General features: G+C 44.8%; 1 protein-coding gene across 4 annotated transcripts in view; it reads right to left on the minus strand.

Moving 5' to 3' along the window:
* The window catches only part of CPT1C (carnitine palmitoyltransferase 1C), a 1,701,035-nt gene that overhangs the window by 914,380 nt on the left and 770,609 nt on the right, over positions 1-16,046 (minus strand). For 2 of the 4 annotated variants that reach the window (XM_044083414.1, XM_044083413.1), the window contains exon 9: positions 5,810-5,894. The exons of the other annotated variants lie outside the window; for them this stretch is intronic. In XM_044083414.1, the coding sequence (XP_043939349.1) occupies positions 5,810-5,894 (85 nt within the window). The remainder of the gene's footprint in view (positions 1-5,809; positions 5,895-16,046) is intronic. 4 annotated transcript variants of the gene reach the window in all.

The raw sequence follows: 16,046 nt of genomic DNA on the forward strand, positions 1-16,046 counted from the left end.
TAAAGAAGTCCCTGAGGCCAATCGTGGACTAGAGCGTCGCTGGTTATGTGACCTGGAAGCGGAAAAAGGGAGAAGTAGTTGCTGCATTTGCCGTTAAAAGGGGTGGCAAAAAGATCATAGCAAGGCCGTCCCCATTTGCGGAAGATAAGATCCACAACTTCCTGATTCAGAGACCACTCGTGAGGCATGAGGATAACTCTGCTGAGCCGGTCCGCTATGACCCTGGATCTCCCAGGGATGTGCATCGCAATCAGAAAACGTTGGGAGGAAATCGCCCACTGCCATAGTCCGAGTGCTTCTCGACACAGAGGGTAGGATCTGGTTCCGCCCTGCTTGTTGATGTACCACACCACTGACATGTTGTCTGTTTGAATTGCAATGATCCCAGAAGGAAGAGAGTCTTGAAGGGCTTGCAACGCTAGGAGCACGGCTCTCATTTCTAGGACATTCATGTGCAGATGGTACTCGTGAGGTTGCCAAGTGCCTTGGACTGTCCTGCCCAGATAATGCCCCCCACCCCCACACTATCAGGGAAGCATCTGTAGTCAATGTGGCTACCAGAGGGGGCTGTATGAAAGGTCTGCCCCGAGTCACTAGTGGGGAGACCATCCACCAAGAAAGGTGCCTTTTGCAGGCCTCTGTAATCAGGATCATGTGAGACATGGGTAGCTCCTGGAAAGACCACTTCGTGAAAAGAAGCCACTGAAGAATTCTCATGTGGAAATGCGCTAATGGAAGTAGAAGAATGGCAACTGCCATGGAGCCCAGAGTTTGAAGGACATACCTGACTTGGATCGTTTTGCTCTGTATTAGGATTTGCATTTGTTGACGAATTATGGACACACTTTCCAGTGGTAACCTTGAGAACATTTCCCTTGTGTTTAATTCTGCTCCTTTGTAAGTGATAGGCTGACAGGGCAACAAGGCAGATTTTTCGAAATTTATTGTAATACCTAGCTTGGTGCAAGATGTGATTGTATAATCCCGCGCTTGTAAGAGTTGATGCCTGGTGGTAGCTGTGAGGAGCCAGTCATCTAGACATGGAAACACCTGGAATCCTTGACGTCTCAGGTGAGCCCTGACCACTGCCATACATTTGGTGACCACCCTGGGGGCTGTGGCGAGACCAAAGGGCAGAGATCTGAACTGGTAATGTCTGGCTCCCACCCGAAAGTGAAGAAATCTCCTGGAGTGTCTGTCCATCTTGATATGGTAGTACGCATCCTGAAGATCTATCGAGCACATCCAATTGTCCTGACAAAGGAAGGGTAGAATGGACTGTAGCATGACCAACTTTGTTCTTTGTACAGATTTGTTTAGTCTGCTGAGATCCAGAATCTCTCAAGTCCTCTGTCTTTTTTGGTACCAAAAAGAATCTGGAGTAAGTTCCGGATCTGTGCTGGTCTGCGGGGACTTCCTGAATGGCTCTTTTTTCTAGCAGTTTTGAAACTTCTATTACTGCTTGCTCTTTCAGATTGGGTGGAACATCTGGAAGGGCCTTCTTTGACTGTAAGGGGTATTGATGGAAGGGAATTTTGTAACCTCCGGATATAATGGATAGTACCCATCTGTCTCTTGTTAAATTTTTCCAGAATATTGGGTACAGCTAAAGTCTTCCCCCGACTGCCTCCAGAGGTGAGCAGCCGGGCAACCCTTCAGGGATGCTGGAAGGGCTCGTCAGAGAAGGATTCTCTATTGCCCTGGTTCGGCGGACCCCCCCTCTGCTATGAGGGTGGTGTCTATTATTGTTGTTTCCCCCCTGCCTCTGGAGGAAAAATTACCACGTGTGTCAGGCAAGGCTCCCCGAGATTTGCGGAACCATATCTTCCCACTCTTCTGACCTTTGGGGTAATGACTAGAGAGAGTGGAAAAATGGACTCCAACGGCAGAGAGAGTCTTGCCTTCTTGCTCACACCTAGTCAACGTGTCTTTCACTTGTGGCCCAAACAGAAAGGAGCCATCGAAGGGGGTATTGGTGAAGGAAGCTCGAAAGGTTCCGCAAAGTGACACAGCCGCATCCAAGCATGCCTCGAGGGCCACACCCGTGTCTGCGGCTCTACTCGCTCCATCAGCTGCATAGGAAATGAGCCTCATGGAGGAGTTAACTACAGAATTAAGAGTCGCTAGCTGGGAAGCTACTTTGGCTTGTACTCCCTCAGCTGTAGGATCTTCAAGGGTATCTCCAAGTTCTTTAAGGAGATCCCTTTGAAGACGAGTAAAATGACATACATAGTTCAGGGATCTTATGGCGAAGGTCGCTGAAGTAAACATTCACTTTCCGTACCTGTCCATTGTCCTAGACTCCTTGTTAGGGGGATGAACAGATGAAGAGATCTCTGCTAACTCTTTCTTGGTGGCTGCTGCTACCACCATGGCATCAACGGGCACACCTTTAGAAAGGAATTGCTTATCCTGGGGGGCTGTAATAAATTTATTAGGTCTCCTCGGAGTTGGTTCCACTGTGTCCGGAACTGACCCAGCCTTTCGAGCCACTACAGACATAAGCGGGTTGAAAGGAAGAGAAACCCAGGAGGTGGAAGGTCGGGAACCAAAAGTATCCAGGAATACAGACTCGTCCTAAGTAGGGGCTAGGGGAGTCCAGTTCCCCCTTTGCCTAAGCATTTCAAGGATGTCTAAAAAGGAAACATCTTCAGTGGGGGATCTCGGGGACCCTTCCAATTCATCTAAGTCTGTATCAGAAGTGACAGACTCAGGGGAGTCAATGTGCTTCCTCTTGCACTTCTTCCGAGGAGGCTCCTCTGAGTAAGCAGGGAGGCCTCGGAAGAAGAGGAAACACCCAATGGGGTGTCCTGAGGGATAGGTTCCCTATGCTTGGGGTCTGGAGGAGGAGCAGAGGTTGGCACAGACACTACGGGGGACGGAGTCGATGAAGCTGGTAGTGGACCTGTTTCGGGGGACAGCACACTCCGCATGACCTCAAAGGCATCCTTGCCTCGAGGCAGAGAAAGTTCCGGTTCCGAAGAAATAGGAATCTTTCTCCGCGCCGAGGGGGATGGCTCCGAGGCCAATGTTGGAGCCGAGCTCACCTGCGCCGATGCTCTGGGAGGGAGAACGGGGTCAGACAAGGGTCAGATGCCACTTGCCCCCTCGGAGCCATAGAGGTAGTCCTGGCATCCAGATTCCTTGACTGAAGGAACAATCGAGGTAGTCGGAGCCGAAGGAGAGATGGTGATCGAAGCAGACGGTTCCACTTCTCGATCCCCAATGAACTCCGGCTCCGAACTCAATGGAGTCGGAGGAGGAACAGAAAAGGAGGTAGATGGAGCCGATACCTGTTGAGGAGGGCTAGACAATAATTTTGCTAGTGCCTGTGATTTAAGCAACCTACTTACTACTCTCTCCTCATCATGATCAGACAGCCTAGAGGATCGAGAGGAGTGTGAAGAATGGTGGCTACGTTCACTTTGCAATAATGGAGACAGAGGAGCCGAATGAACTGACTAATGAAGGGGACCTCAGCCTCTTATGGCTCAGAGACGGATCCAAAACATCCGATGGAGCCGACGGAGGGGTTTGTCTTGTCGGTGCCAGCCGGAACCGACATACTCGGTAAATCCTGTACAAGAGTCGGCTCCGAAGGTGGAGCAGACGGCTTAGTGGATTTTGGGGATTTCACTGACTGGGATTTCTTTGCCAGTGAATTTTGAGGTTTTAACAGACCCCTAAGGATCAATTTGTTCTTATGCTCCTGCAGGACTCTTGGACTAAAGGCATGACAAATAGAACAAGAGTCCTGCAGGTGAACAGCGTCCAAACAATAGACGCAACTAGTGTGCCCATCTGTCAGAGACATTTTCTGACAGCATGAGTCACAGTTTTTAAAGCCATATACTTTAGCTTCCTTAGACATGACCCAACTACAAAAAAAAAAAAAAAAAAAAAACTAAGTACCACAAGGGAAACACAGACAGACAAGTAAGTACTACTCTAAACAAGTACACCTATAAATATAAACTTTTTTTCTTTTTTTTTTTTTACAATAGCAAAAAAGGAAAGGAGAGCCTCTAAGTTAAACGGCTATCCTAGGGAGAGGGGGAGCGGGAAGAACTCTCTAACTTAAACTAGTTCTAAATAAAAGGGAACTAAGAAGAACAAAGCACTCAACAACACATACAGAATAAAGTTAAGAGAAGTAAAATATCTATTAGTTTAAAGGGTCTAAGAGAATATTTTTACACAAAAAATTGAAAATATACAAGCCTGAGCCAGAAAACGACACACCTCACAGCTGAAGCGGCAAACAAGATCTGGGTAACTGTCGCTAGGCATCATGGGATAAGGGGTAGCCTCGAGCCAGTAAACAGCTCTCTTGCTATTAAAGATGGCTGAGTTGGAGCCGAGGATCGGCTCCGATCCCAAACAGCAAGAATGAAGGCGAGATAGACAACTTAACATTAAAGGCTCCCCTTGAGAGAGTGTTGAGGCATGCACCTACTACCATGTTATATCATTCTTCAACAAAGCACCAATCATAAAAAATGGATGAGGTCATAGCAGGTATATTTGCTGGTAGTTGTTAACCTTAAAGATGGTTTCTATCCCACAGCATATTATGTCAGAGGTTTGGCCAGTTTAGATTTTTTGAACTACAGAAAATACTGCCATCTGACTTGAGCCACAGACTCTTGATATCAAAGGAAGAAAAGTGCGCCCTAGTGGTGTATGCCTAGGGGTTCCCTTCTACAGACACTTGTGAACTTTCACCTGGCTGAGAGTCGAAGTCCATGAAAGGATGCAAAGCTGCTAGCCCACTGCTAACGTACAAAAGGTCAAGGACAGTTGGGAAAAACAGATGCCAGAGCCAAGGTAGACCAGGCTGCACCTGACTGGGATTAGCACCTTCAGATTGTTGTGGCACTCACAAGATTGTTAAGGCCTCATGCTTTCTGCTCACAGAAATTTAACACTTTTTTAGGTTTAACGTTTACAACTATCAGTTGATATATTGATGCACACTTCCTCAACCTGCAGAGAAGTTTAACAGTAAAGGCTACCTAAAAAGGTTATTACTGAACCATCTAAGAAAGTGCTCTTTGTAGTTCAACTAATATAGTAACAACGTGTCTGTTACAACCACTACAGGAAGGCTTCCCTATGGAAGATGTTCTCAGACTGAGGTCACAAGGTTTGTGTGTTCAATAAAGCCCCAAAGTTGCAGGATCAATGAGTTACACTATTCATACTAAAAAGCACAAGAGTACTTCCAAGTCAACAGTGGGTGATTTTTACCAACAGAAAAGTCAGCTAAGAGGATAATCCTTTAGTGGAATTTATCTTCCACACTTGTTGGTTATCACTTCAGGGATGTCAACATTCTTAGAAAGAACTGAAAAATCACAATGAAAAAGGCCAAAGCCAATACAGCACAAAAGAAAAAAAAAAAAATCGCAAATGCAGTATTAGTAGGTATAGAAAACAATCCCAGTGTGGGTACACATCACGCTGTCCCAGATGTCACCTTGATGAAATGGGCAAACTGACTACCAATCACTTGTGTGGCTAAAAAAAAATGAACATGGCACATGCAGATCTCCCTTCTCTAACCTTGTTCTACTTATGTCCTCAGTGCAGGCGACCAGCCACAAAATGGACTTCCAAAGCTCTGGCTGATAGGCAAGATGATCAAAAGGCCCATCAGTAGGCAATTCTTAAGCATTAATTAATAGTACCACTACATTGACCATTTTAGATAAAAATCTGCCTGTTACTTGTTCTGAGCAAATGTAATATCACAGTGAAAATACAGCCCCCCCCCCCAACAAAAAAGATAAATCTCAAATTTCATTACCTGTGTCAACTCCCGGGATACGGGTAGTATTGAAAATGCGTTCATATTGGGCTGAACACATAGGCACGCTGTCATGCACCATCAACTGTTGATTAAAAGGAAAGCACAGGAAGGAAAGGCAAAATGGGGAGGGAGCCAAAAAAAAAAAAAACAAATGCATACATTTGGAGTAGCAAAAAAGGGGAAATGAATGGTACAAAAAACAGAGAAAGAAAAATCACACCATCACCATACATATCCATTAAGTACAGAAACAATAATCCTCTGACATTATTCAAAGGCCTAACAATGACCAGCAATACCATCACAGATGGCATTTTGCTCAGCACATGAACAAAGCTCCCCAATCAGTTAATCTTATGAAGTAAACACAGGAACAAAATGATACTTAAACGCATGGCCACTACATATCTAAGATAATAAATAGTGCTGACACAGCAATGATTAAGGGTATGAAAACTAAAAAGTGCTTACATGTAACTACTAATGACTCGGGTATGAATAAAAGCCAAACATGAAATCTGGACAACTTAACATTTTAAACGAGGTATACCCTTTAAGTATTCCTAATGGATCATCAGAAACAATGCCTCAAACTAACTAAATACCTTTTACAGAGCTGTCCATGCAGCACATTTTTCCACTTCATCAGAACACCCCTGAGATGCATTCTGCTCATTGTTAGACCTTCAGCAAATCATTTACTATTTTAATAAAACTGTCACAACCACCACCACCACTACAGCTGGCTTACTAAAGCCAAATGAAGGTTGAACTCTACATAGGTCGGCTTGTTTAATTCTGTTGGCAGGAGGCACCACATGGAGAAGTATAAAAAGTAGACTATGCCCCATAGAGCCCATGGATTCAAGGCACAACAGCTAGTACAGAAAGCCACTTAATACAATACGCTGGTGTGAATAAATTTTTACTTCAATGTTCAGAAGTAGCTTATCTTACTGCAGAGTGGGACCTTTCAGACATTGCACAATCATTGAAAATAAGCCCACACACATACATACCTATAATACACATAAAATTAAAGTCTATATGTATGTTAACTTTTACTTCTTCTGCAAGCTGACCTTTGGGAGCCATATCAACTCCAACCCAACCAGCTGTCGAAGAATAAATATGCACTGAAGAATTTGGAACTATTAGCCAAAGACATTTCTCTTCAGTGTCTGTGTGTGCACCTGCGAGAGAGAGTGGGAGAGAGAGAGACAGAGAGGTTGTACTTTGCAGCATTCTTCCTGGAGAAACTGCAAATATACTATAAACTAAATTCTGCAATTTCCATTCTGTATAAAGATACATTATCAATTGAATCTACTTATGAGCGGAGGGAAACAATGCAGCATAATCTAAAACAAAGTACACCGAGTAGTTCTTAAACATTTTTTGCGGGGCAGCTGGACAGCAGGCCCTTGTACCCTACCTCCCACTTTTATATTATCACTCAGAGCTCACACTACCTCATGAAAGGGTAACTACACCACTCCACTTATCAGTGACATTAAGTGCTCAACTTTCCACAAGGTTCTGCAAGCTCAGAGTGAGAATAATAAATCTGGGATGTAGACTACCCTCCTCAAAAAATAACAGGTAACATTTTACTGCATCAGCTAATCTAAGACGATGACTCTCTTGATGGTTCATACATAAGGATTTACACTCTCCACCAGATGGTACTTAGCAAATTTTCCCAGACATTCCCATGTCTGGAGACCTGCACAGACTTGTGACACACACACATGGTGATAACACGCATCATCTTCATAAGTGTGCGAACGCCTACTCCCACACTCACGAGTTTGACCCCTGCCACTAATTAGCATCAAGCGGCTAAATCAAGAATATTAAGATCTAGTATTACTACAACTATCAATTGATATACTAATGTACACTCCCTCAACTTACATAGAAACCAAAAAAAGGACACTTAGAAATTTTCCTCCTGACCCATTAAGGAAGGTGCTGTTTACAGTTCAACCGATATAAGAACATACTCATTACAGCTAACAAACAGAAATCTCCTTGAGTCCAACACTTGGGCTAAGGACAGGCAGTAAAACCACCACATAAGCAAGAGTTTGTGAACCATGCAAAAATCATCTCCAAGAATGAGCACTGTGAGATACTTAACTGAAAGGTCAAACTCATGGAGGCAGGAGGTTACCTAGGAAGGGGAAAAGTACTGCTTCAAAGAGCCACAGCAGCCTGGCATCAAGGGCAGCCCAAGAAACTGCTACAAAGAATTACAGGTACTTACTAAGCTGCTGATATTGGATCTTAAGATGCCCAGCCATACATTTCATATCAAAGTTTTTTTTAGTCTTGGCTATGAATAACCCAGACCAGAACAAGCAAGCATATGATGGGACACTTCTTCCCCTTTCCATCAGGGACTTAAGTGCTAAACTGGGGATGAATTTACAGTTTCCAAACCCAGTCATAAAAATTATTTTACATTACAAGAAGATAAGTACTTTGCTTTATATGGAGTTGACGACTGTTCTGTAGAACTATTTAGTGAGACACACACCTAACCCTCCAACATATCCTATTCATGTCGCAAAATGACATGCTGATTATGCTCTCACTAGACTTGTGAATGTATCAATAGGTCTGAAAGTTTAGGGTCTGTTCTGGCTTTATAAATGAGGCACAGGCTGACTCTAGCTTTGAGTCCGTCTGCATGATTTGTATGATTTAGGCACTTGATTTTTTTTTCAGTGAAAAAGCACTGTGGTTGTTCTAGGTTTGGTGTATACCAAAAGGAGCATTATACTCAAAGATAAGCCTAATGAGAACAGATCACAGAAGAATGAGTACATCCTTGGACTTCAATGCCATACCTTTAAACACAAGCTGTGCAATGAAAAAGGACTCTCTTAGAATAATGGATACACAGTGATCAAATGATATTTCATTGTCAACAGAGGTTCCTACATTCCTGACTATGGGATCAACTTTCAGTTGCGTGCCACCAATGTGACAGTTATAAGGAAAGTCATGCTTGCCAAAGGATACTATTATACATTTCTTGGCACTTAGGTTTACTGCATGGTTTTGACACCAACTGTGTGTTTGGGAAAGGTCCTCTTGGATGACCAGTGTGCCCTCTGGGGGAATATATGATGGCACCAAGTTTACAGTCATCTGCAGACTTGGTCAGCCATAAAACCTTAACATTTGCTTTGACCTTCAAGGAGTAAATGCTAAAGAACAGTGGAACAAGAACTCATCCCCGAGGTACACTGTTAATGATAGGCTTTTGAAGGGGTAGAGCCACTCACCCGAATTTCCTAGGTTCTGTTTGTGAACCAATTTGCTATCAAACTAGTTATACATGGATTTACATTTCATTGAGAGAGTTTATATGGTGCAATGAAAAAGTATTTGGCCCCTTCCTGATTTCTTATTTCTTTGCATGTTTGTCACACTTAAATGTTTCAGATCAAACAAATTTAAATATTAGACAAAGATAACCCCAGTAAATATAAAATGCAGTTTTTAAGTGATGATTTTATTTATTAAGAAAAAAACTATCCAAACCTACATGGTCCTATGCGAAAAAATAATTGCCCCCCTTGTTAAATCATGAAGTAACTGTGGTTAATCACATTTTTGGGAAAGCTGAGCTCAATTTCACTAGCCACACCCAAGCCCGATTACTGCCAGACATGTCGAATCAAGAGATCACTTAAATAGAACTTGTCAGACAAAGTGAAGTAGGCCAAAAGATCCCAAAAAGGAAGATATCATGCTGCGATCTAAAGAAATTCTGGACCAGATGACAAAGAAAGTAATTGGCATCTATCAGTCTGGAAAAGGTTACAAAGCCATTTCTAAAGCTTTGGGACACCAGTGAACCATGGTGAGAACCATTATCCACAAATGGAAAAAAACATCAAAAGTACAGTTGTGTACACTTAACATAAATGTAGACATTCAAGTGTATTCACTGTTGCAGTCATCAGATTTGGGTCATACCTGCCAGGGTAGCTCTCGGCCAGCCCGAATACCAGAGGCTTAGTATTTCTGCATAGGTTACTGTCGCTTCAGAACTGACATCAGGTTGTCAGTAGTAGTAAGGCAGCCAACGCCATTACATCAGTTTTTCTTGCTCTAACCTGTCAGGAGCCCCCAAGTGGGAGCCAGGTGCTGGAGAAAGAACCCCACCAGTAGAAAATAAATACTAATATGTCCCTTGTAAGGAAAGAGAAGAAAGAGGGGGATGGAGGGAGGGAAACCAGGACTGCAACAGTGAATGCACTCGAACATCTACATTTGTGGTAAGTGTACACAACTGTACTATGTTTTTCATGTTTCACTATTGCAGTCATCACATCTGGGTTGATTCCCAAAGATGAGGAAAAGGGTGGAGGTAGTCAAGGAAACTAGGGGCTGGCTAGGATGCCCTACAAGACTGCAGAGGTATATCCTGCCCTGGATTTGGAGAAGATAGGCAGGTGGTAATGTTTGGTGAAGGTGTGAAAAGATGTCGAGGTGGCAGCCTCCAGGATGTCCCTGATGGGGACTACTCTGAGGAAAGCTGCAGAGGTGGAAGCTGCTCTGGTGGAGTGAGTCCGGACCCCCTTCAGGGGAGGTTTTCTATATTGTTTGTAGCAGAAATGGATGCAGTGTGCTATCCATTTGGAGATGGCTTTGCCCTCTACCCCTGCAGCAAAGATAACCAGCAACTGATCAGATTTTCTGAAGGTTCCTGTCTAAATAGAATATGAGCTGTCTTGTGCACATCTAGAGAGTGCAGGATCCTTTCCCCCTTGTTCTGTGGTTTAAGGAGAAAGGTGGGCAAATGAAGGGATTGGTTGAGAGCCACACTTGACACCACCTAGGGCACGAAGGATGGGTTAATCCTGAGGGATACCCTGTCAGCATGGAAGATGATGAAGGGTTCCACAGCCATGAGTGCTTGCAGCTCTGAGACCCTTCTGGCTGAAGTGATGCCCAGAAGGAAAGCTGTCTTCCAGGAGAGAATTTTAGCTCTGCTGAAAAGGCAAGTTTGAGGGGTGGGAGCTTTTCCAACACAAAATTAGGGTCCCAAGCTGGGGTTGGTGCTCTTCTGGGTGACCTCAAGTTGCTAGCCTCTCTTAGGAAGTGTTTGATCAGAGGGTGTGAGAAAAGGGGCTGCTCAGTGGGAAAATGAGCAGAGATAGCAGAGACATGAATTTAAACAGAGGAAAAGGAGAGCCCACTATGTAGCAAGTCAGCTAAGTAATCCAGGATGAGAGGGAGGGAGGGTTGTGTTGTATTGGCTCCCTTAGCCTGAATCCAGGTGCAGAACCTTTTCCATTTGTCAGCATAAGACTTCCTAGTGCTAGGGCGTCTGGCCTCAAGTATAACATCTGGAACCGGTTTGCTGAGGTTGGCAGATTGATCGGGGGTTAGGAAATAAGCCAAGCTGCCAAACTGTCTGCAATTGGGGATGCATGAATTCCCCTTCCCTCTGGGTCAGGAGGTTTGGAATCTGAGGGAGATGCCAAGGTGGCAGAGGAGACCAGCTGCAGAGCAAGGTGTAGCAGTGCTGGAGAGGCCAGTCTGGAGCTATAGGAATTGTCCTTCGTTTTTCCTCCTTTATTTTGAGCAGTACCCTGGGGATGAGAGGTAGTGGAGGAAAGCCATAGACTGATAGACCGACCCTGGGGAAGGACAGGGCATCCACTTTCCAAGCCCTGCAGTGATGCTCCCTGGTGCAAAACGTGCTGAGCTGATGGTTGACCTTCGAGGTGCCCCATTTCCGAGTTATTAGGGCAAAGGTTCTTCTGTTGAGCTGCCACTCGTGTGGGTCCAGAAGATTTCTGCTTAAGTGGTCCGCCAGAGAGTTGAGAGAACCTGGTAGGAACTGTGCTAACAGGTGGAGTTGCATGGCAGAGGCTGTGTGCCAAAGAGCCATGGCCAGCCTGCACAGAGGGTAGGACGGAGTCCCTCCCTGCTTGTTGATATACCACATCACAGTTGTGTTGTCTGTTTTGATCAGGAGAGCCCCTAGGGAGAGAAGGGGCTTGAAAGCTATCAAGACGTGCTGGACAGCTATCACCTCTTTTTGGCTGCTGTGCAGATGGACTTGCTGTGGGCTCCATTGGACCTGTATGCACCTGGCGTCCAGGTGTGCACCCCAGGCATAATATGATGCGTCTGTGGTGAGGGTCTGGGTGGCATGGGGTGGTGATAAAGGTAGTCCTTTGTTGAGGGAGCATGCTGTTGCCCACCAAAGAAAATCTTTTCTGAAGCAAGGTATTATAGGTATAAGAGTCACCAGGTTTTGAGACTGTTGACACCAAAGGCTTTTTAGGTACTACTGAAGTTTCCTCATATGCAGTTTGGCATATGGAAGGAGTAGAATGCAAGATGCCATGAACCTCAGAGCTTGCAGGATTTTCTTTGCAGATAGTTGGTATCTGGTGGCTAGTTGAGAGAAGCAGGCTGTCAGGAAGGTTTGCTTTTCTGGTGTAAGGAATGCCACCTGGGAAGCTGTGTCCAGGCTTGCTCCCAGGAATATAATACTTTGGGTGGGTACCTGTTTGGATTTCTTTTCGTTGAGGGTGTACCCTAGGGAGGTTAGTAGGGACTTTACAAAGGCCAGGTGCTTGAGCAGCTTTTCCTGGCTGTCTGCCTGAATTAGGTAGTAGTCTAAGTATGGGTAAATCTGCATATTCCTTTGTCTGCAAAAGGCAATGGCCGGAGCCAGATTTTTGGTGAAAACTCTGGGAGAAGTAGATAAGCCAAAGGGAAGCACAAAGAACTGAAAGTGCTGAGATCCTGCCCTGAAGTGGAGATATTTCCTGCATGATTCCCTAATAGGAATGTGGGGGTAGGCCTTCTTTAGATCTATAGCGGCTAGCCAAGCATCCCTGGAGAGCATGGGTAGCAGCTGCTGTAGAGTGAGCATTTTGAATTTTGGGATCACCAGGAAGGTGTTTAGAATGGATAGATTGAGGATGGGGAACCAGGTGTCCTCTTTCCTGGGTACCAGAAAAAGTCTGGAGTAGAAACCTTGGCCTTTCTGTTCTGCAGGAACGTGCTCTACTGCCCTCATGGAGAGGAGGGAAAGGACTTGTTTTTGCACTTCTACCCACTGGTTTGAAGGTAGATCTGGGAAGCCTCTTGGAGTTGGAAGGGTGTGTAAATAAAATTTGTATCCCTGGGACACTATGTTGAGAACCCAGTAGTCATCAGTAATGGTGGCCCAGGCATTTGCATGAAAGGAGAGTTTTCGTCTTGTGCAGAGGGAGGGGGTGGGGGGGTCATTGCAAGTTCTTACATAAGGAGGTGGCTTACAACTCCCTGGTTTTGAAGTGGAAGTACTCCACTGCTTATATCTCTGCATTCCCTGTGGCTGCTGTCTATGGGTTCTGGTTCCCCAAGGTCTGGGCTGAACTGACCTGGTGGGAGCAGGAAAGGATCAGTGCTTGGAGGGACAATGCCTGCTGAATCTGGGTGCCTGGACCCTGTAAGAAATCCTTAACTGTCTGCATAGATTTTGCTTTTTCTTCCATCTTTAAGACCTCTTCTGCCTTAGTGCCAAATAAATTGTCTTTGCACAAGGAGGCATCCAACAATATAGACTTAACATCGTCTGGCAAGGGCTGTTCCTTAAGCCATGCATGCCTTCTAAGGACAGAACCGGTGACTGCTTCCTTGCAAGAAGCTTCTAGGGCATCAAAACCACAGTGCAAGGTGTGTTTAGTTAGTTGACTTACAGAATGCATTAACTCTTGTAACTCCTTAGATTCTGCACAATCAGGAAAAGAAGACATTTTTAAAAAAAATTGTGAGAGTCAGGGACTCTGCAATACCGGTCTGGTTTTCTGGGTGCAGAAGGGAGGTGGTCAGGAGTCGAGCTGGATTCCGGGAAAACATCCTCCACAACATCCAGGACTGGGGGAATGGCCAGGGATCTGTGCTGTGGAAGATCTGAGAATTTCCTGAGTCTCTTTTTAGACTGAGGGTAGTCCTGACTTTCACAGTGGAAATGTTCCTTTAAGGTGGGAAGGGTTTCCCCAAAGGAGAAAACATCTGGGGGAGAGGCTGAAGGAATGGAATCCTCTGCATCAGAATCCTCATAAGCAGAGAGGGGTTACATGACATGTATTCATACTCAGAAGAATCAGAGTCATTGGACTCCTGTTCAGACAAAACTACAGGGGACAGATCTCCTTTTCTTTTGGAAGGGGTAGCTTGGATTCCCCTGATCAGCATTATAAGGTCTTCTATCATTTTAAGCATTTGAGACTGAGGCAAGGAAGCAGGCACCTGAAATTGGGTCGTCGGTTTCTTGGGTGTGGTTCGCAACCTTGGCCTAAGAAACTCAGTAGTTTTCAAAAGAACAGTAGTCATGAAATAAGTCGGTTTGTGTCCAGAATTGGTAGTGCGAAGGACTTCCTCAGAAGCCGGTGCCTGCTCAGTGGCTCCAGACCCATCCAAGATAGAAACTACTGCAGGATCCTTAGTCGAAGAAGAGTTTTGCGGCATACTCAAAATGTTTCGGTAGCGGTCTGTGAATCCACATAAGTGGGCATCAGGGGCTGTGAAAGCACCTCACCGACGACTAGCTTAATGGGAGCATCATCGGTAGGTTTGGACCTGTGCAGTCTTTCTCTGTCTTTATCTTTATGTTTTTTTTGGAAGATCTGCTGTCGGATGGCTTATCGAAGCCATATCAGAATTCAAGGACTGTAAGGGAAAATATCTAGGTATAATAAGGGCCCGACAACATATAGTTCTGGTGTTGAACAAAGCACAGAAGCGACAGTGGGGGACGTCGTGGTCTGGGCCTAAACAAGTGACGCAGTAAGAATGAAAGTCTCGGTGTGTTATTTGCTTTCCACAGGTGAGACAACTGTTAGATTTTTCTGACATCAGTTTGTGCAAGAAAAAAGGATCCCCAACGGGGTACTTAGCTTTAGAAGACTTCAGCTTGGAAGACAAAACTAAGGTAGCAGCCAACCGGCACTCGTGTAAACTGCTTCTGCTTTGGACTCCATGGCAAGAAAGACTGATGTAATGGTGTTGGCTGCCTTAACTTATACTACCGACGACCTGACGCAAGTCCTAAAGCGACAGCAACCGACGCAAAAATACTAAGACTCTGGTATTTGGGCCGGCCGAGGGCTACCCTGGCAGGGATAACCCATGTGATGACTGCAACAGTGAAACACTAAGAACATCAGTGGTGAACCTTCCCAGGAGTGGCCGGCCTACAAAAATTACCCCAAGAGTGCAGCGATGACTCATCCAAGAGGTCACAAAAGAGCACAGAACAACATCTACAGAACTGCAGGTCTCACTTTCCGCAGTTAAGGTCAGTGTTCATGACTCAATCATAAGAAAGAGACTGGGCAAAAATGGCATGCATGGCAGAGTTCCAAGGCGAAAACCACTGATGACCAAAAAGAACAAAGGCTCATCTCACTTTTGCCAAAAAACATCTTGTTGATCCCCAAGACTTTTGGGAAAATATTCTGTGTACTGATGAAACAAAAGTTGAACTTTTTGGGAGGTGTGCGTCCAGTTACATCTGGCGTAAAAGTAACACAGCATTTCAGAGAAAGAACACCATGCTAACAGTCAAACATGGTGGTGGTACTGTGATGGTCTGGAGCTGCTTTGCTGCTTCTGGACCTGGACGACTTGCTTGTGATTGATGGAACCATGAATTCTGCTCTCTACCAAAAAATCCTGAAGAAGAATGTCCGGCCATCAGTTCATGACCTCAAGCTGAAGCGCACTTGGGTTCTGCAGCAGGACAATGATCTAAAACACACCAGCAAGTCCACCTCTGAATGGCTTAAAAAAAAAAACAAAATGAAGGTTTTGGAGTGGCCTAGTCAAAGTCCGGACTTGAATCCAATTGAGATGCTGTGGCATGACCTTAAAAAGGCGGTTCATGTTCGGAAACCCTCCAATATGGCTGAATTAAAACAATTCTGCAAAGAAGAGTGGGCCAAAATTCCTCAACAGTGATGTGAAAGACTCATTGCCAGTTATCGTAAACACTTTATTGCAGTTGTTGCTGCTAAGGGTGGCACAACCAGTTATTAGGTTTAGATGGCAATTACTTTTTCACATAGGGCCATGTAGGTTTGGATAGTTTCTTTTTCCTTAAATAAAATCATCACTTAAACTGCATTTTGTGTTTAGGGTTATCTTTGTCTAAAATGTATATTTGTTTGATGATCTGAAACATTAAGGTGTAACAAACATGCAAAAA

Source organism: Protopterus annectens, chromosome 9.part0 (assembly GCF_019279795.1).
Source record: "Protopterus annectens isolate FY-2018-M chromosome 9.part0, PAN1.0, whole genome shotgun sequence".
Classification (NCBI taxonomy): domain Eukaryota; kingdom Metazoa; phylum Chordata; order Ceratodontiformes; family Protopteridae; genus Protopterus; species Protopterus annectens.